Source organism: Schistocerca americana, chromosome 7 (assembly GCF_021461395.2).
Source record: "Schistocerca americana isolate TAMUIC-IGC-003095 chromosome 7, iqSchAmer2.1, whole genome shotgun sequence".
In the NCBI taxonomy this organism is placed as follows: domain Eukaryota; kingdom Metazoa; phylum Arthropoda; class Insecta; order Orthoptera; family Acrididae; genus Schistocerca; species Schistocerca americana.
The window spans coordinates 252,214,859-252,236,809 of record NC_060125.1 but is presented as its reverse complement, the minus strand read 5'-3'; the positions used below and the strand labels follow the sequence as shown (position 1 = coordinate 252,236,809).

The following is a 21,951-nucleotide window of genomic DNA, read 5'->3' as shown; positions in this document are numbered from 1 at the left end:
CTCAGTTTCAACCAGCTTAAAACATTTGCAAGTATGCACTCTATGTTTTTTCATACAGTTTCTCTGTTTATGAATAGTCTTCCATGTAGTGCATCTTGTTAAGTGTAACCTTATCTTTGAGGATATCTCTTGTTTTAACAGCTTCTATTTTTCATTGTTTTGTAGTTAATATAAAAATTATGTAGTACTTATTGTCTAAATGCAGGCTATTACCTATAGTCTAAATTTGGGCTGCAGCCAGATTTTAGACCATTTTCTAAATGACTAACCTGTGTGTTTTTTGTTCTAGAATGCTGAGAATAAAGCCAAAATATATCTTGTAGGGAAAAATGGAGGAATAGAACAATTGAAATATTACCAAAGTGATTGGTGCTGTCAAAAATAAAACTATAATATGGTTACTGAAGGTTGCAAAAATATTTAACGTGTCACAGTTTATGTCAGAAACATTTAGCAGTGCTGAACATTTTCCTTCAAAGTTAAATTCACAGAAAATTAAAAGAAAATGTGTACTGAGTGCAGAATTGGAAAAGAAGCTAGTATCTATCTATTTCACATAGATTCACATAGAAGAGAAATTGCATGGCTCCACATGGATTACCAGTTAGCTACAAAGAATTGTCTACAACATCCATTTAAGAAGGAAGAGGCAGGAAGAACTTGGGTGGCCCTTTTTGTGCAATGTCACAAGAAAGTAATAAGAATTAATTGTTTGTGTGATATAACATGTCGGCTACAGTAAACCATAGCAAATGATTCTCCAGTGTAATTGTTTGTTACCGAGGGAAAAATTCCTATATATTTGGAGTTTTCTGAATATGGATCACTAAAGTCACATGAGGATCCACTTATGGCTAGTAATTCGTTTTTGCCTCCTGCAATGTTTGACAGTACACTAAAGCAGTGCGAAATCCGTCAGCTGGTGATTGTGGCATTGATGTTATTTAATAACATGCATTTACTTGTGAAAGAAGACAGATATCAGTTACGTGCCATTTTTACAACTCTTTTGAACTTCTAGCTATATTTCACGTCCATTCATGTATGGTCTCAAATGTAGTGCTTGGTAGGCTGCACACTATAACACTTCTTCAGTACAAGTTTTGTAAATTGTGTGCACATGCTTGACAAATAGCATCACTTCGCAAAGACAGTTACGACTTTTTGAAAAGGTAATGAAAATACTACATGTGTACATGGTCTCATTAAGAAGGATATCTCTGGTGAGGGTTCCTTCTCAGACATGTTGCCTTCTCAGGGAAAAAAAGTCACTTTCCCAGTTCCCACAACACTAGGTGTGAACATCTTCATGAACCTCAAATGGCAGTTGGTGTGACAAGACAGTTGAATGGCAAAACACACTCAACAAAAGCATACTCCTTCAGAATTAAAATAATGGTTAACAGTTGTCAGGCTCTAATTTAACACTGCAAGTGCACGCTTCTGCAATTGGCACCTGGCCCATAGTGAGTAGAAGTTCTGTGCATGAACTACGAGGGCGGTTCAGAAAGTAACCTCCGATTGGTCACAGTGCGGGTTGTGGGGGGATTAGCGACGCCATCTGTGCGTTCACGCACTCAACAGGTCAGTCGGCATCAAGCCGTGGTCGAGTGAACATCGTACCTGCGCTAGTTTAGTTTTTGTGGCAGTTTGAAATGTGTGCTGCAATAGAAAACCCCGCCAAATGTGAAGTGCGTGCTGTCATAAGGTTTTTTACAGCCAAAGGATATTCTGCAGCAGCTATTCATTGTGAGCTTTGTGCCGTGTACAGACCAAGAGTTATGAGTGAAGGAGTTGTCCGTGAATGGGTACGTTTATTTAAAAGTGGACGAGAAAACGTTCATGATGAAGAGAGGAGTGGTAGACCATCATTGGTGACTGACGAACTCGTTCAGACAGTTGATGCAAAAGTTCGTGAAAATCGACGTTTCTCAATGTCGGAGTTGTCTACTGGTTTTCCACAGATTTCTAAGACTCTCTTGTACGAGATAGTGACAGCAAGATTGGGTTACCGTAAGTTCTGTGCACGATGGGTGCCCAAAATTCTTACCGACCACCACAAAACTCAAAGAATGGCCTCTGCATTAGACTTTCTGTCACGTTATGAGGACGAAGGAGAACCATTGTTAAACAGAATCGTGACCAGTGACGAAACCTGGATTAAGTACGTGAACCCTGAGACAAAAGAACAATCAAAGATGTGGGCACATTCAAATTCGCCTACCAAACCAAGAAAAGCCTCGCAAGATTTTTCTGCCAGAAAACTGATGGCAACAGTGTTTTGGGATGCCAAAGGGGTGTTGTTGGTTGAATTCATGGAACGTGGTACGACCATTAATCAAGACGTGTACTGTGAAACAATAAAAAAGTTACGACGGGCTATACAGAACAAACGCCGTTGTATGCTGACTTCCGGTATCGTTTTTTTGCACGATAACGCCCGTCCTCACTCTGCTCGTAGAACAACGGCCCTTCTTGAGTCCTTCAAGTGGGACGTTATCAACCATCCACCTTACAGCCCAGACCTGGCGCCAAGTGATTATCACCTCTTCACGCATTTGAAGAAATGGCTCGGGTCACAGCGGTTTGATGATGACGAAGAGCTCAAAGATGCGGTCACAGGCTGGTTCCAGGCACAAGCGGGTGATTTTTATGCAGAAGGAATTTCAAAGCTTGTGAAGAGATACGATAAGTGCCTCAATTGCTATGGAGACTATGTAGAAAAATAGTGCAAAGATGTAGTTGTAAGATGTATATATTAAAATATTTTTATTTAACTTGGTGTATTTTTTCAAATCAACCGGAGGTTACTTTCTGAACGGCCCTCGTATTATACACTAGGTCACTGTGTGCCTCAGTTGTTTGTTGGGGAAATTGCCTGAATGTACAATATTTTACAATGAAATTGAACTCTCACATACAAAATGCATATTATTTCAACCCTGTCATGTACTTTTCAATATATGTAAGTATTAATGCATCCAGAATTTGAGGGAAAAAATGTCATGGAAGCTTTTCTGTGATGAAACTGATCTGAATCTAAAGATTCTATATATAGTTTAATTAAATAAAGATGCTGTTCATTTAATAAAACACACATATTACATTAATACTTTGAGATGTATTCAATTATTCATAAATCCATTCATCATTTTTTCCATACTCTTGGTGTAATTTAGCACTGTATCGATGGAAGTACGACTTGACCAGTGGTGTTTTCCTGTCCTTTGAATATGGGCATATGCAAAACCCCTTGCACTTTGAAGTCACAAAATGTGAAGTTCCATGCATGTCCACAACCAGAGACTTTTGAAGAACTTGAGAAATTATTCCCTTCACACTTACTTGCATACCTGGAGTTGAGACACTATTTTCCATTGATGGTTTGCAAGGAGTTAGACAGGGACTCTTCAGAAACTGCCGTCTTGAATCTTTACAATTAGAGTTGGCCATTCTATACAGAACCATTGTACTGATAACTGCTGGAATCATTATGGTGAACCACAGGCGAAGCAGCCAGCATCTTGTTTGGCTTGCAATGGAAGAAGTGTTGCATAACTCATCAAAGGTAACAGTTCCTCCTGTGGTCTTGTTATACATAACCACCATTTGTGGTTTTCTTCTTCAGTAGTGATGTCCGTACGCATGGTCAACAAAAGAAAGACTACCTTACTCTTTCTTGGTGTATAAGATACGGGGGTCTTCGTTGGGTTAAAACAATGAAGACATGTTCCCTCAGGTTTTCTAGAAACAAGTGAAAATGGTATCTTGTGTTTGTTTTTGCCTGAATGTGCCCAAAATTGTTAATTTGTAAGGTGTGAGCATACAATCTCCTATTGATACACTCATGAACTAATTGTCTGTGGTCAGATCTTGCTTTTTTACATGTATAGGTTCAGAAAGTTTTCTTGTGTAGTATCATGGTACAGATTCAGCTGTTTCTTTCTGTATTGCACTGGTAGGCACTTCACCATTTATCATATAATATGTCCTGGTAGCACTTATCGTTACGATTCTCAAGTCATATTTATTTTGTTTCTGTGGCACGTAGACCTTGAAAGGCTAACAGCCCCAGAAACCAACAAGCTACTCATCTATAATACAGCAAACATATGGATTGTATAATGGTTTGCAGTAGCTTACAAAAGTATTCCAAACGTTTCTGAAAACCAGTTCATGTTGTTTTCACCTTTCTGCCCTTGTACTTTTATCATCGAATTGTAGGCAAGCTGTTAGAAACTTGAAGTGCCTGAGTCTCATTGTTGCATGAAACAATGCAATCCCAGAATTGTCAGATCATAAATCTTCTAAATTCTCTTTGTTTCTGTTGGAAAACATAATGTAAGCATTTGATAGCAATAACCTCATCCTGATTCATCACACAAATAAAGGTTTGACCAGGACCAAGTAGACTCATATCTTGAATATTCTGATTAGCAAATGTGACAATTTTTTGTACAATTGCTGATCTATTAGTAAATTATATGCTCCTTTTTCTGACTTCACATTGGCTTGAACACCTGGAATTGGCCACAGAGTTATTGGCAATTGGCCATCCTCTTCTATAAAGGACAGCAATGACCATTCTTACTGTGAATGACTGCATTTTCTTTATCACTGTCTGAAGATTCAGCAGAGAGATCAGTTTTAACTTTGTACATAACTGCAGTAGGAGCATCAACTTCAGAATCGCTTTCATCATAAAAGTCACTTTCATCATAAAAGTTCTAACAATGCTTCCCAAGTAGTATGTTCCATAGTAAAATGTCATTACTATTGCCATTTTCACATAAAAGTACTTCACACTCAACTACAGAACAGTTACATAATGAGTGCTCCGAGGCCACAGTGACATTTTGAAAAATATTTCTGTCAAATTAATTAAACAACAGTGCCTCACAAATTCAAACATCTGTCCTCTACTAGATCTCACTCAATACTGAATTTGCATTGGTGGCAGGAGGCTGTGTATGTGTGATGGTGCATACGCAATAACAAACAAAAAACTCCAAGGATGTACTAACCTAGGTGTACACTTGTGGATCTGAAGTAGCATATTATGTTACATTTCTTTTCTTTTGCTGAAAGGGTGTTCATTTGTACTGTCTCATTAATGATCGTTACTTGTCAGTGTATTAGGAAGTCGTCATCATTCAAACTACTGTTGAGCTATGCAGTCTAGTGGCATTCAATAAGTAACATTTGAGCATGAAAGTCTCTGTAACATGTTGTCACTGAACTCAGTTGATTAGTGTGAGACTGTTTTCGGCAGTGATTAAGTTATTTGTCAGTTTTTCCAGAGTCAGCAATGTGCTGTAAGTGAGCAGCGGAGCATGAATACGGTTCACTTAAAATTTTGTGCATTGTGGTGAGGTGTAAGAACATAGTGAACAGAGTAAATAAATAAGCAATATATACAAGTATTTTATACTTGTATTTTATACCTCATAAATGAATCAAAACCAAATATGAAAGTGAAGAAATCAAAAAATCTACTATCTGTGATGAAATATCTCAGTAAAAGAGTAAGTCGAACTCAAGAATCTCTGTTAAGAATATCAATAACTGTATGGATGGAGAAAATATAGATCTGGCCAGTACCTCTGCTAGCTTCAAGAGTGTTGGTAAAAAGAATAGTAGTAGTATTCTGCCCAATATTTCTGATGCAGGAAATTATGCTGAAAAGAGATTGACAGATTCCTAAAACATAAGATTTTATTGAATTCATGGCAACCTAACAAAAAGTATAATTCCAGTAATGAAGTTGAAGGCATAAAGAGAAGATTTTGATTTGAGTAGTTGTCATTATATCTATGATGGATTTAATCTACAACAGTTAATGGTTCACTTTGGATCCAGCCATGTTAAACCTTGACAGGCCTCATGGTGTATCCATAAACCACCCATTCACCAATTTCCAATCATCTCCTGAATCTGTAAAAATGAATATGAATTCTAAATGGCATAAATATGCAATTGAAAAGTCGAGTAATTTTGTTAACATAATGGCAGTTCACAAACACTTTTCCACACAAGTGAAATATCATTTCGTATTCTCTCCCCCCCTCCCCCCCTCGGGCTTTTAATCATGTCATAAATATAACAGTCCCCCTTCATAACAGAATGATAATCTCCGTTTTTCATGTGGTAGACATATGTTCAGGTGTGGTGACAGAATCAATTTAAACTGGCACACCCCTCACTGAAATAACAGCAGATGAAAATACTTGTGAAATGCTGAGAATGACATGAGGTTTATTACTTATTTATCTGTAAACATTATAATAAAACTTTTTGTTGTTATAAATTAGGAGCAAAAACTCATGCCTGTGAATATATATGTGATAATAGAAGCAAAAACATCCCATTCAGCATGGGTCAGCAAATGAGCTGATGGGAGGTAAATGTGAATGTGTGAGTGCAAGCCGCCACTGACTTCATTATGAAATATTGCCCTGTTAGTACAAATGTATTTGAAGTATGGACTTACTGTAAAGATGACACATTAAATTGCAGAGAGGCACAATTAAAAGACACTTACACAAAGCTTTTGGCCACAGCCTTCATCAGCAAATGAGAAACACACATTGTTAGTACACACAGGCAAGCACATCACAGGCACACATGACTCCCAACTCAGGCAGCTCAGACCAGAATGCAACTACCAAATGGGATGGAAGCAGCAACCTGGAGGGGTTTGGGAAGGGGAGGGGATAGTAGCGTACGGGTGGGAGGAGAGAGGAATGCTGTCTGGTGGAGTGTGCAGGGACTAGAATGGCAGAATGTGCAGGGGCTAAAATGCCAACAAGTGTGTGTCAGGAAGTTGTGGGACAGGGAGATGGTGAAAAAAAGGAGCGGAAAAGGAGAGCTGTGGGGAAAGGTGGGCAGGTGCATTAGCAGAGGGTAGCAAACCAAGAGGGTGGTACATGAGAATGGGGAGGAGATGGTAGGACAGAGAGGGTTGAAACTATTGGTTGGAGAGTGTGGGGGCAGTAAGTTACTGAAGATTGAGGCCAGGATAATTATGAGAGTGGAGAATGTGTTGTAAGGGTAACACCTATCTGCGCGGTTCAGAAAAACTGCTGGTGGAGGGGAGGATCCAGATGGCTTGGGTAATGAAGCAATCATTGAAATTAAGCTTGTTATGCTCAACTATATGCTGTGCCATGGGGTGGTCTACTTTGCTCTTGGCCACAGTATGGTGGTGGCTGTTGATCCTGGTGGACAGTTGGTTGGTAGTCATACCACTATAAAGCTGTGCAGTGATTGCAGCACAGCTGATAAATGACATGGCTGCTTTCACAAATGGCCTGGCCACTGATGGGATAGGATAAGCCAGTGATAGGACTGGAATATAAAATGCTGAATGTGTGGATTGAGCAGGTCTTCCACCTGTGTCTTCGACAGGGATACGATCTCTGTGGTAAAGGGCTGGGACTGAGAGTGGCATAGGGATGGACTAGGATTTTGTGACAGTTGGGTGGGTGTCAGAACATCCATTTAGGAGGGGTGGGAAGGATCTCAGGTAGGATGTCACTCATTTCACAGCATGAGGATACGTAATCATAGCTGGTTTTTGAGGGTGCTGTAAGAATGTAGGGTGTTAGGGGAAATTACAAGGGATATCTGTTTGCGCACTTGTTGTGGAGGGATAGTGGCTGTCTGTGAAGGCCTTGGTGATACCCTTAGCACACTGGTTGAGGGAGCTTTTGTCAGTGCAGATACACAATCCCTGGGTGACCAAGCTGTGTGGGAGGGATTTTTCGGTGTGAAAGGGATGACAACTTTCAAAATGCAGGTACTGTTGGGTGTTGGTGAGTTTAATGTGGACAAAGGTGCTGATGGAGCCATCAGAGAGGAGGAGGCCAATGTCTAGGAAGATGGCACACTGGGTTGAGGAGGACCAGGTGAAGAGGATGGGATAGAATGTGTTGAGGCTGTGAAGGAATGAAGGTAGGGTGTCTTGGCCCTGAGTCCAGATCATGAAGATATCAATTTATCTGAAACAGACTAAGATTTTGGCATTGGGCCATAAACAGGTTGGCATAGGGTGGTGCCATGCGGGCTGTGACTGAAAGCTTTGTGTAAGTGTCTTTTAATATCTGCAACTTAATGTGAAATCTTTACGGTAAGTAGCAGTCTATCTTTTCCTACATTGTTGATATTCCCATCTGGAGTTTCAGTTGTTTGAAATATAGACTTTTCAATCAAGTCCCTATCAAGTTTGTTGACATTGTCAACCAGGAGATATGTGATCTGTTATAAATTATTTATATATGTTAGGGACTGAAAAACTGTGAACTCAAGATCATACATGAAATCATCTTTATTTGGATGAATTACTATTATTGGCTAACAATCTCCAATTTAGTTTAAAATCTGGAAGTACTCAAAGAAATGCACGTTACCTGTGAAAAGGCCGTATCCCCTTAGTCCTATGTGGGCAATATTTCACGATCCGTATTTCATGCTCCAGAGAAAGAGCCATATTTCCTGTGATATGGCCCTTCAGAATTCACCAGCTGTTAGGTCACACAGTGATCACTGCAAGCACTGTGTGCCTTGCATATGTTTGTGTTGACAGTTGATAACGCTTCATCACAGGATTATGTAATACTTTTGTTTACAATGAGTGAAAGTGATAGTGTCAGTGACTGTGAAAGTGTAAAGAGAGGGAAAAATGCAGTTTGAGTAAATGTGATGGAATGAAAAGAGCCAAAGTCCAAGGGAAACAGCATGTGAGCTACAGTGGAAATACCATACCAGCACACAAAGGGAGACCTCAATTCACATAGGTATAGTTACTGGTGTTGAGCCTAAAACACATTAGTTATACCTTGGATCATAACTTACTGCCGCATTGGGCAATACCCTTAGAAATCCTATATTAATTAGCCTGCAGCTGTGCCTTCAAAAATGTGCTGTTTGTCACAAGTTGTTTGATTGTGTTGGCAGTTTTAGGTGCCCCAGAATGTGTTTTGAGACAGAGGAAATTCAAATGCCAATACTGACTCTTATGAATAGTTTTGCTGATAAAGATACTCAGGATGGTTATTTACAAGGTCTAATTGATGCACTTCCGGTAAAAAGAGAAAGGAAGTCAAATACTACAAATCCCAAAGTGCAGATGGCTAATCTTCATTCACACATGAGCAGTGATGATGGAAGACAAACTCAAGTTTGTAAAAATACATTCTTGAACCTCCACGGAATAAGTGAGAATCATGTTTGTCATTTACATCATCTGCTACTCCTAGACAGCTCACTCGTTGACATACGGGGCAAGCCAGAAGGTTCAAGACATAACTTAATCCCCATAGGAGTATGTTCCCTGATTAAAGACCATATTGAATCATTTCTTGTACATTAAGTCCTTTATTTGAACAACATACAAAGAAAATATTTACCGGCACAATTGGGTGTCAAGCAAATGCATGAGTTATTTAAACAACAATGTCCTGATGGTAAAGTGAGATACAAATTTTATTTGAAATTCTTCAAGGAAATTTTTGATTACAAATTTGGAAAACCGCAGATTGACACCTGCTCGACATGTGAGAGGCTAAATAAAAAAATTAAAACACCACATTTGAATGACAATATGAAAGAGTGGCTACAGCAGAAATTTGTAATACGTAAAAACAGAGCCAATAAATTTTACAAGAAAATTGACATAATCAAGAAGCCCAAGAAAACAATAGTGTAAGTAGCATTACTATTGGCTAAATGCAGAACATCCCACTGCCGGATATTCCAGTTCAGGAAGTGTTTTATTATAGATAACTGGGTTTTTGGATTTTGTATTGTCAACTTGCAGGATCATAAGGCAACATTTTTCTCATGCCTTGAAGGGCAGGGTCATAACAGGCTCAATGAAGTCTGCTCATTGCTAAACAAATATCATCAAGAAAATATTCTCAAAGAAGCAAATGAGGTACATATCTTCTCAGATGGATGCCCTGGTCAAAATAAAAACAACACTGTGATCAGATTTTTGTTAGCTGCAGCAAATAAAAACAACACTGTGATCAGATTTTTGTTAGCTGCAGCATCACCTGGTCGATTTGGAAAAATTATTCATTATTTTCCAATCAGTGGATATTTGTTCCTGCCTTGTGATAGGGCTTTTGTCACAGCAAGAGACTTGTTTGCAAGACTGATCAAATATACACTCCAGACAAAATCAACACACTAATACAAAGAGCAAATTCCAATTTCACCCAGTGCAAACTAGTGACATCATTTATTTTATGGTATGGTGGCCTAAACATTATCAAAAGTTTGTCCTATCAAGGAAATCACTGGCCAAAATTCCATGTGAACGGAAAGTGACCCTACAAATATTGCAGTATATGATGTATGAATATTGTGCAAGTAAACCTGGTTTGTCGAAAGCATATCAGTGGATCGATGGCCTGCAACAAGAAGACTTTTTGTTAGGGAAGCCTGTGGGTCCAAACCAGAACTACCAAGCACATCTGCATACAAAGAAAAACTTCCAGTCACCGTGAGAAAAGTTGCAGACATTAGGAAAATAATTCAGTACATACCAGACAATAAATAAGACTTCTACAAAGAACTTTGTGAATAGCTTACAAATGCCATGAATGAGCATGAAGAAGGCTTTTGATGATTAATTGACAGGTTTTCTGTTTTGTACTGTTCTAAACTTAAAAGATTGTGTAATAAAAAGCATACTGATATGCTTAATGCCACATCCTTTATTATTTGCAGTTTCATCACTTATTTACTTGATGCAGCTGCAAGGTATCAACAATTTGTAGAATGTTATTTTTCATAAAAGCAATTGTCCTTCAAAATGATGGTCAGTTCCTGCAGAAAGTGTCACCATTCTGTCTCTATGCTGTTCATTTTTGGAACACAACCTACGACCAGCTTAGAGACAGAGGTGATGACACTTTCTGCAGAACCTGACCATCATGTTGCAGGACAATGCTCAAGCATGTACAGTGCAAGCTGTTACTGATTTGTTTGACTGATGGGGCTGCTAAGTGCTATACCATCTACTGCACTCCCCTGACTTAAGCCCTCAAGAGTTCAACTCGATTTGTAAACTGAAGGAAACATTTCATGGCATTCACTTCAGAAGTGCTACAAATTCATCAGGCAATAGACCGCATCGGTCTAACTGTCAACACAACTGGCACTGCTAAGAGTATCCTACGACTTCCACATCACTGGCAATGGGTTATACACAATGCTGGTGACTTCTTTGAAGGTCAGTAAAACTTTGAAATATGTATCTATTTTGTACAAACTGTAAATAAATAGTTGCCACTATTAAAGCTCCAACCCTCGTATGAGAAAAAAAATCTGTTTTATATCTTACATCTGAAGTGCCAACATTGTTAAATGTACTTAGTAATCCATCCAAATAAGAATATTTCATATTTGATGTTGACTTCATGGATGTTTTTCAATCCCTAACATAAATAAAAAAGTTCCCAATATAATTGTGCTTAAATTTCACCCATGACCTAACTTAACTTGCATAGTGTGACCTGACTTACCTTGCTTAGCGTAGGAGAATGCGGTACACACGTGATGAGGCACAAGCATGATCTGCTGCTGATGTAAGATGAGATTTAACATGACAGTATGGTTCAAGGTGGATAGACTGAGCACAGCCTGTGACTCGTCCTCCAAAGTCAGCCTACCTCAGTCTTCTCAAGTTTTTCTGTCTGAGATGAAAGGCACAGCACTCCCGTTGATATGTATGAAGAACTGAAGCAGCAAGAAGAGTGCAGTATTTCCGCCAAATGTGGGTATGAAACATTCAATACCTTCTTTAATAGGTACAGGTGTACAGTGAATTCTAACATGTGAACATGCTGAAACGCTATTGTATTTTATGTTAATGTAGGCCATGGGTGAAATTTGGAGACTGAATTGAAAAGTTTACATTTCAAATACATATCTACTAATTATGACAGTATTTTATATTGAAGCCAGTGATGGCTCGTAACCATGTACTCACAGTTATCTTGCGAACTGCTTATTTCCAAATGCAAGTTAATCTAAATTTTTCTGCTTTTATTATAGTATGGTTTCAGCTGTGTCAGTTTTTGTTCCTAATTATGATACGCCATGTATATTGATTTTGCACTTGGACTGGTGCTTGAGTTGCTTAGTCCTAATACCAGCCCTGTGACAAACTCGACTGAAGAATGCAGAAGAACACATCAGTGATAATCGTGTGTAGTTAGGACAAACTGATCATGCTAAGTTGAAATCAGTTTTTTCTTGTGTATTGTTTTGTGCATTATATGACTTGGCTTTATGAGGAATAACAAATTGAAATGCTGCTTTTGATTATTTATCTTAGTTTATTGTACAGACAGGTGATAAAACACTGCAGAAACATTTTTAAAGTGCTCTGAAATGCCACCTAAAGTTCTCCTAGAACCCAAAATGATTTAGATTCTGAAACAAACTGTTCAGTTTTATGCTATGCGTTGTCCTTTAGGTTAAATATGAGCAGAAACACAATGTACTTTCCACATAAATCAATTTGAAAAGTGATGTTAAAGCTTGTGGGAATGGTTCAGTAGTGCAAAATGTGGTAAATGTTACACATATGAAGTTTTAAGGGCAGGAAAACAATCGAGAGAATAGGGCTTACTACAGAACCTACAGAAAATAATGTAATGCAAAAATGAAAATGAGGAAATGCAAAAAAAAAAAAAAAGTTTTTCTGTAGTTGTACTCCTAGCTTGTTTATGTTTATAATATTGATTCGGTAATAAAAATGCACTGAGAAATCAATAGTAGTAAATAATGAGCAGATAATAATGTCCTCTAAATGTCACATGTAAGGGAAGAATGTTTTGCCACTATTGACACGAAACCCTGGTGCTCAAGAAGCTGTTTAAATTTTAAAGATCCATTTACAGTGAGTTTAATATTTCGAGGAAGGTCATTGAATTCTCTTTTGCTGGCATAATTCCCTCCTTTCTGCTAAGGTTCTTCAGTTTACTGTAGATCAAGCTTTCTCTTTGTATTGTGTTTGTATATAGAGTTATTTGATTTGTACTTGAATTGATTCTTATATGTAAAACCACGTGATGAGCGAATGTATATTGTTTTGAGGTTTCTTAGTTTTCTAAAAGAAGTTTCTGTATGAATGCCTAGGGTGTACCCTGCACATAACAATTCACTCTCTTTTGAGCAGCTTTGACTATACCAGTATCACAAACAGAAGTAATAAGACACACATTATAAGAGACAGAACCTTTTTTTTAAATAAAGTTAAGGAATATATTATGTCACTTCAGATTATTGTCAAAGTGCACACTCAGGAACTTAGATAACTCAATACTCATTAAGTCTTAATCATTTCATATGGGGATTCTTTTATAGCCTTTTTCAACAGCACTTTGAATCCCTTGAGTTAACAATTGATTTCACTGCTTGGGAATCTATACAATCATAATAGCAAACAGTCTCTTTCCTTGGAACGTTCACTCTATTGCTGCTGCCTCAAGATATGTTTCCACTGTACATGGAATGACATTTTTCCATCTTTATATTAATATATACAGGTATTACACTGCCATACTCAGATATACGCAAATGTTTTAATCCTTTGTTTGATTTTTATCCCTTTGCAGTAATAATTGACATGTCCAACTAACTAGAAGTTCAGATGATACTTGTATCTCTTCCATTTTCTAGCAACATATTGCACATTTTGGTGTAAAGTTATTGTATAAAAACTTGAACATTTGTATCCTCATTCACTGTATCCTTTGATCCCATTCCATACATAACGCAAAAATGTACGTTCTCAGTTGGTTGGGCTTTCAGAGTTTATACTTCACTCTCTTGAACCAAAACAACAACAAATATAAAACTGAGGTCATGTAAGAAGAAACATGTTATAATTATATGCCTGTACATCCAATAATAATTTCAATCCGATACGGACTAATTGAAAAGCTTAATTATAAAACATCATTTCTTTACTTAAAAAGGACAAAATTATTTTGTATCCTTTTACACTTTAATAATTTATGTGATTTTAATCACTGTTATTTTTACACTGGATTTAAGCCTTATAGGCTCAGAAGTTTAATATCACTTTTACATTATTATTGCCATATCAATTATGGAGCATGTTGCTTAAGTAAATGTCTCAGTGAAAATTAAACAAGCAAGAACATACCTCACTTAATGGGTGAAATAATTCTGCAAACACATGAATATGATGATGATGCATTTCGCAAAAACGACCAGTGTACAGCTTACAAATGCAGTAGATATGAATTAATACCATTGCTGAACTCTACTTGCACCTTCCTCCATGTGAGTTTCACTGATTTTCACTTTCTAATGACAATGGAATGAAACCATACTAACAAATATAAAAATAGCCAACAAATCAACACACATTTTTAATTGTGTGCTGCAAAAATTTGTACATAAATTATTACCCTCTAATTTTCACAAAAATACTGATGTGGTACAGACAATATTACAATTCCTCTGCGTAAGAAAAACAAGCTGAAGAGTTCATATTATAGAAAGTGACTTCTGGTTGCTCATCTCTGCTGTTATTGTTCCTTCAGACTTTTTAAAAGTGCAATGTTACTGACCTAGAAACAATAACATCTTACATGTATCACAGCTTAAGAACAACAATTACAGTGCAGTTACATGACTCACAGAAGTTTACTCAATGGCCACAGGAGTACAACTATGAGTTTTGATATTGTATGACACCATCTGGGATTCAGATAGTGTCTGATGATGTGTTTATAGGTCGCATCAATTGCAAATACTTGTATCTAACTGCCACAGTTGCACAGCCAAATCCCAAAGTGCTGAAAATGAAATGCCAGCCATTTGTCTCTCACGACGACAAGAGAACACATTATGGTTCTGCCATGACAGAACTGGACATCTTTTTTAATGTGTCACACAGGTTCTCCGGCAGACTGCTGGTGCATTTGGAAGTAAAGTCCTTTCTTGGCAAGTAACTGCTCATGTGTTCCCATTTCAGCAATAGTTCCATTGTTTAGCACACAAATGGTGTCTGCATTCTGCACTGTTGCTAGCCTATGTGCTATGGTAATACAAGTCCGACCTTCTGATGCCTGGTCCAAGGCCTGTTGTACTACCTAAGGAAGACAGTTAAACATTTTTTTACTTACAATGCATTTAACTCTTGACAGTAAAAGAACTAAAAGCAGTAACATGAATTGTAGTGAAGGATTTCAAATATATTGCTAGAATCTGATAATACTAACCTTCTCACTCTGGTTGTCCAGAGCTGATGTAGCCTCATCAAGCAACAATACTCTTGGATTCCGGACCAAGGCTCTTGCTATAGCAATTCTCTGCTTTTGACCACCTGAAAGCTGCGCACCCTTTGCACCAAGGCCAGTCTCGTAACCCTATTGTGCAACATAATTAAAACAATAAGCTTTCCGTCCATTGCCACATCAAGTGGTTATTCAGAACAAACAAGTTTTCATAGATGTTAAAATGTTTTGACTGGCAGTAAATTTATTGCAAGAGGTAGCAGTAATCAGACTTAAGGGATGGAGTGTACAGATCTTTGACATGTATTACTCACCAATGGAAGGGCTGAAATAAAATTGTGAATATTTGCAGCCTTTGCAGCAGCTATTATTTCATCTTTTGGCACAATTCTGCTGTTGTCACCATATGCAATGTTCTCTGCAATTGTTCGATCAAACAGGGTAGGCTCCTGTGATACAATTCCAAGCTGACCACGAAGAGTATTCAAGGACAGAGAATTTATGTCATGTCCATCCAGAGCCTGTAACACATGTTCATAGGTTAATCGGTGATATGAAGCAGAAAATCAATTTTTTAAAAACTGAACTGAAGTACAAAGTGGCACATCGCTGTGGTGATAAATGAACAGATTTTTATAAACAACTACAGTTTAGATTACTCCTTGTTAAACAGTATTATGAAGCACACACTGGGCAGTAACATGTCATTTTAGGGAAAATGATGTTTACGCTCTCAGTGCCTCTAAACAGTGAAGGATGTGACATTTAATAAACATTTTCATTAGTAGATAAGTTTTGGATAGCATATTTTTAGAGAAATTGTTTATTATTATGTGCAGGTAATGCAAGGTACATAGGTGCAGCCTATCTGCAAGATACGACAATGAGTTTAGCAGGTCCACCTGCTGTAGGTTGCCTGTTCTTATATGTTGCAGCTTTGAGGTGTGTTGCAGCCGTGGAAGAATGGTGCTCACAATAAGTAAAGTGATGTCATAGAAGAATGAACAAAACTGTCATTGTGTCTTATATTTTTGGTTGTTTTGCCAGACAAAATGTAATCTCACTGTGCAAGATATTTGTATCCAAATGTCTGTGATACAAATGTAAAACGTACATGTGAGAACAGTTTACTCAATGAGTAAAGAAGCTTTAAATAGATGATGCTGAAAGAAGAAATATTTTTGGTCAATGCGAAAAATCAAGAAGCATTCCTGCTCTCTTTCAGCCTCCAGCACTCAAGGCACTGCAAAGGAGAAAAAGTCTGCTAACAAGAGCAGAAGCACAGTTATCCAGATTTTACTAGCTGGTCTGGATAGTAGTTAATTTTATGAAATAGGTGACAATGGAGACTATATTGCAGACAGAGTAAACCCAGAATAAATAAACAAATAGCACTCTAAAACATGCACACATACACACATTTACATGCAGATAAGTCTTGATTATACAGCATATTTCTTAGAACTATGTAACTGAAAGATACTTAATTGGTTCTGTATGGATATTCTGTATGTTAGTCTTTATTTCCACTTTTGCAATGAGCCCTGCAGGTAGCCTAAACTGACAAAAGCCCCTTTACATGTTACTATTATTCATACTGTTATATTTCTCGTTCCCTTCCAATCTTCTACATTTGATTATAAGCTGTACTGACCAGATCAGAATTGCACTACTACTGAACTGAACAGACAAATATAAAAATCAGTGTTTGTAATAACACTGACACTACATAAGAATTACAGAAAAATTTCTCTAAGATTTTAGAAGAGAAAGAATGATTTTCATAAATCACAGAATAATGGGATCAAACTAAAAGGAAGTCAGAACAATGTATTGCAATAATGAAGGATTTATAATGTGAATAATATTGGAAGTAAGAAACAAGTTGTACAATTGGACATACCCCCTGGTGTGCACTTCACGGTAGTTTTAGAGCCCGGATTTAGATGAAGATGTATGATTAATTCATAATTTTACAGTTCACATAGAAGTGCACGGTACTGGCAGTAATCATACTGTACTGCTTTAGAACAATGCAACTTCCTCAGTTGATCAAAAACTGCGGACAATCAGAAGTTTCCAACTCAACAATATGAACCATTAAGGCTGCTACAAAATTGTTTGGAGTATTTCTTGCTTCGTTACTGCCTCACTTACAGCAGCCGCCATTGACTCCTTTTCCATAAAGTCAAACTGTTGAGAACTGAATACGTATTTTTGTTTTATACCCTGTTCTATATACTTTAAGACCTCCTCACTATGGTCTAAGAGATCAGAAAGTATATCTATCTATCATATTAAGTGCAGTCTGAACGTTCTGTATCACTGCCCACCATGTGTTAGGCTAGTGTGTTATTCTCTGTCAAATTTGGCTTAAAGCTTAAATAGATAAGTGTGTCACAACAAACAATAATGAAAATGGAAATAATTATTTTACACTTATTACATTGCTTTGGTCCACAGCTAAATATAAGTGAGAATATGGTGCCTATCATTTTATAATGCTTGGAATGGCTGAAATTTGCATCTATGGTGATAATGGAACTCTAGAGGCAGTTGCTCATGTATACTCTTTTTGGTATGGGGAAAACCCTGAGCAACTATGATACTTTCTCAGTCATCGTCTTAACCTAGCCTTCACCTCTCAACAAGGTGAGGAGTTGCCAAAAGCAACAAGTGGTTCAGCTTCCATGTTACTCTGTAGGTCCCCTTTCCCTAGTTGGATGACTAGGGTATGTTAGGGACATGCAAGTTGCTGAAGTCACATCTGTTGAAAGGCTTGCACCAGGCCAATGAGCCACATGAAATTATTGTTATTTAGCTTATTGAAATGTGCATGGTTAACAATACCACTACAATGAAACTGGTATTCTTTTGTGAGAAACTATTTTTTCAGAGCCAACATGTAACGCAGTAAAATAATGGACTATTAACAACAAAAATGAATGATTTTCTCAGAACCTATACAGACAATGATACTTACAATCTTTCCAAACATAGGATCGTAGAGCCTCTGCAACAATTGGATGCAAGTTGATTTTCCACATCCACTTGGCCCCAGAAGTGCTACTGTTTTTCCGGGTTGTATGAGTAGATTCAGTCCCCTTAACACTTTTACTTCTGGTCTTGTTGGGTAATGAAAGTGCACTTTTGAATATCCAACTCTTGCACCTGCATCAGTCTGTAGAATGAAGTAGATGAAATAGTTATTGTTAGCATTAACATACTCAAATCTGTAAATCAATGTGGTGAATCTTCTAACTTACACAAAAAACAACTTGGAGCACCTTGTAGAGTCATTTAGTGACAAATTTATAACTCAGAAACGTCAATCTTCACAAACTACTTGTGATCCATTTGTGTAATAGCTTTAATTTTGAAATTATCTAATGGGACGCAATAATTGCATGAAAGGAATTAGTAAATGAAGTCTTCACTGAAAGATATTTGTTCATTATTAAAAATTGTGTTCAGCAATTAATTTGTTGGGGATTGGGGGGGGGGGGGGGGGGATTTATTATGGTAACCTTGAAACTGTTGAAAATTTTCCTTGTTCAGAAAGACTAGGCACATAAAAATAATTTTGATTTGTTTAAAAAAATTGGATACCTTATTCTAACTTTGCCTGAAAGCTTATTAATTACTGAAGAGTTGCATATCAGATTAAAAGCAGAATGTTATTAAGTTATCATCAAAATTTTGAGGACTTGCTGCTTTCTAGTATATTTTGTCATGCCATGCCATGTGATACTCAAAAGCAGAGTAACAACATGTAAATAGAACACTACTATGCAATTGGATTTTTAACAGTGTGCCGGAATATTTTTAGAAAGTAATCCATTTTTCCTTGCTTTTCTTGAACATTTTTTTCACAAATAGTCTTTTTTGTGTACATATCCCCAGGTGCTTTCTTTTGCAAATTCTCAATGTTCTCCCTCAAGCTTTATGAGCTGATACACTTAGCGGAAGTTCTGCATATATTTTCAGGGACACTGAAAAAGCTCAAATACAGTTTCTTTCTCTTTTTGTCTTAATTCTTCGGATAGAACCAGCTGTGTGTATACTGGAAAAGTTAAGACCCATTTAACATAAATATTAGTGAGAACTGGAATTAAATATTCAGATAAATTACAGAAGGAGAAGCAAATTAGGTATTCTTATTCTTCGTGTTTTAATAACTACAGATTTCCAATTTCCTGCCAAATGCTTGACTGCAACCTGATAATGACTTTTGTGTTACAATATAAAATTCCATTTGAATCATAGGTAAGGACCCACAGTCTATGTGGAACTTATTTGTACTTCCAGTTGTCTTAACTCAGTTTACTTTTCATTGGTAAATTTTGTTTGTTTCCTGTGTAATAATCTTTCACATTGTTGCTGCTTTTTGTTGTTGTGTTTTATTTTTTGTGCATACTTTATATATTTGTTCTTTTTATTGGTAAATTGTAAGATTTTATAGTACTAGTGGCAATCGAGTCCCGGCCTGGCCCGACCCAACCCAACCTAACCTGGCAGCCACAACGTCGGAAGTCGGTGCTCCTCTGTAGTACTTTCTCCTCGCAGTACACAAGATACTCCAATCCCAAGGGATATCCATCCCTTGTTCCTATTTCTGTTTAATTTTATCCTTCTTTGTTACAGGGAAAAATAAGAGTGAAAGGCGCTTCAGAAATACGTTTAAGAAACAATTAACTTTTCCATCTACACTGTCTGCTTCATAAATCTCTGCCCTGTGTTCTTCCAAAAATCTTTCTCTTAGTACTGTGATCAAGTTATCATTTATAATACTGACCATCATGGTCTGTAAGCCATAGCCTGTCATGGTTGTATATAAATCACTGAAAGTAGTGGGGTTAAAATAGAAATTTTACTGTTCTTCACTCCTCAGTGGGAACTGAACCATAGGAAATAATGCAAAGTGGGGCATTTACAAACTGAGGGTGTACTCAGTGAGTACTATCTGATAGAAAGTCTGCACTATAAAGTCTCCACAAACTGTGTTTCTTCAGTTAAGGCTACATAACCTTACAAGGTTGCTGTAAATGATTGAAGCTATTTCATAAATTCACTTTAGCTACATCAATTGACATACTGTCAAAACTCATATAAAAAGCTCAAAAAGTTTTGCATTGTTGAGCCACACTTCAGATTTCTGCCTTGAGAGCACAGCAGAGCAGTTAGGGGAGATGGCAACATGTGCCAGCAAAGTATAGATTGTGCTTGAAATACATTCACATCAGTTAGCCGTAACAGTGCAATGACGCTTCAGAATTATGTTCAAAACAGATTGATCAACTGCCAACTCCACTCACAGATCATATGTGCAATTTAAAGCTTCAAGATGCCTCTGCAAGGGAAAATCAATGGGTTGACCTGCAGTGAGTGAGGAAACAGTTGACCATGCATGGGCAAGTTTCACACATAGCCCACAAAGTCGATGAGCAGAGTAGAGAGTTGAACTTACCACACCTGAGTGTTTGGGAAATCTTAAGGAAATGACTGAAGCTGAAGCCTTACCGCTTGCAATTTCTGCATGACTCCCAATAACAAAGTTAGATGCTTTGAATTTTTGGCACAGTTGTGACAGCTTATGGAAGAAAATGAGTTTCATGTGACTTTTTTGTGGGGTTACATGAAAGTTCAGTGTGTATGCCTTCTCTACCAATGAACCTACCAGAACTGCGAGCTTACATCAGTGATAAAGCAAGATTTTTTTGTGAATGGCTTAGTCAACAGGCACTGTATGCAAACCTGGGGGACAGAGAATCCCCATTTTATTATGCAGCACATTCTAGGTTCACCAAAAGTTAATGTGCTCTGTGCAGTCTCACAGCTTAAAGTTTATGGTCCCTCTTTCTTCTGCAGAATGACTATTACAAGATATGTATCTACAGGGTGTTTCAAAAATGACCGGTATATTTGAAACGGCAATAAAAACTAAACGAGCAGCGATAGAAATACACCGTTTGTTGCAATATGCTTGGGACAACAGTACATTTTCAGGCAGACAAACTTTCGAAATTACAGTAGTTACAATTTTCAACAACAGATGGCGCTGTGGTCTGGGAAACTCTATAGTACGATATTTTCCACATATCCACCATGCGTAGCAATAATATGGCGTAGTCTCTGAATGACATTACCCGAAACCTTTGACAACGTGTCTGGCGGAATGGCTTCACATGCAGATGAGATGTACTGCTTCAGCTGTTCAATTGTTTCTGGATTCTGGCGGTACACCTGGTCTTTCAAGTGTCCCCACACAAAGAAGTCACAGGGGTTCATGTCTGGCGAATAGGGAGGCCAATCCACGCCGCCTCCTGTATGTTTCGGATAGCCCAAAGCAATCACACGATCATCGAAATATTCATTCAGGAAATTAAAGACGTCGGCCGTGCGATGTGGCCGGGCACCATCTTGCATAAACCACGAGGTGTTCGCAGTGTCGTCTAAGGCAGTTTGTACCACCACAAATTCACGAAGAATGTCCAGATAGCGTGATGCAGTAATCGTTTCGGATCTCAAAAATGGGCTAATGATTGCTTTGGAAGAAATGGCGGCCCAGACCAGTACTTTTTGAGGATGCAGGGACGATGGGACTGCAACATGGGGCTTTTCGGTTCCCCATATGCGCCAGTTCTGTTTATTGACGAAGCCGTCCAGG

At 37.7% G+C, this 21,951-nt stretch overlaps 1 protein-coding gene across 2 annotated transcripts in view; it reads right to left on the bottom strand.

Moving 5' to 3' along the window:
• Window positions 1–12,327: 12,327 nt before the first annotated feature.
• Window positions 12,328–21,951, bottom strand: part of LOC124622654 (multidrug resistance protein homolog 49-like) — a 142,847-nt gene continuing 133,223 nt past the window's right edge. For both annotated transcript variants that reach the window (XM_047148445.1, XM_047148446.1), the window contains exons 21-24: window positions 18,268–18,465; window positions 15,599–15,805; window positions 15,270–15,416; window positions 12,328–15,140 (exon numbers count right to left, since the gene is read on the bottom strand). In XM_047148445.1, the coding sequence (XP_047004401.1) occupies window positions 14,937–15,140; window positions 15,270–15,416; window positions 15,599–15,805; window positions 18,268–18,465 (756 nt within the window). In that variant the 3' untranslated portion in view covers window positions 12,328–14,936. The remainder of the gene's footprint in view (window positions 15,141–15,269; window positions 15,417–15,598; window positions 15,806–18,267; window positions 18,466–21,951) is intronic.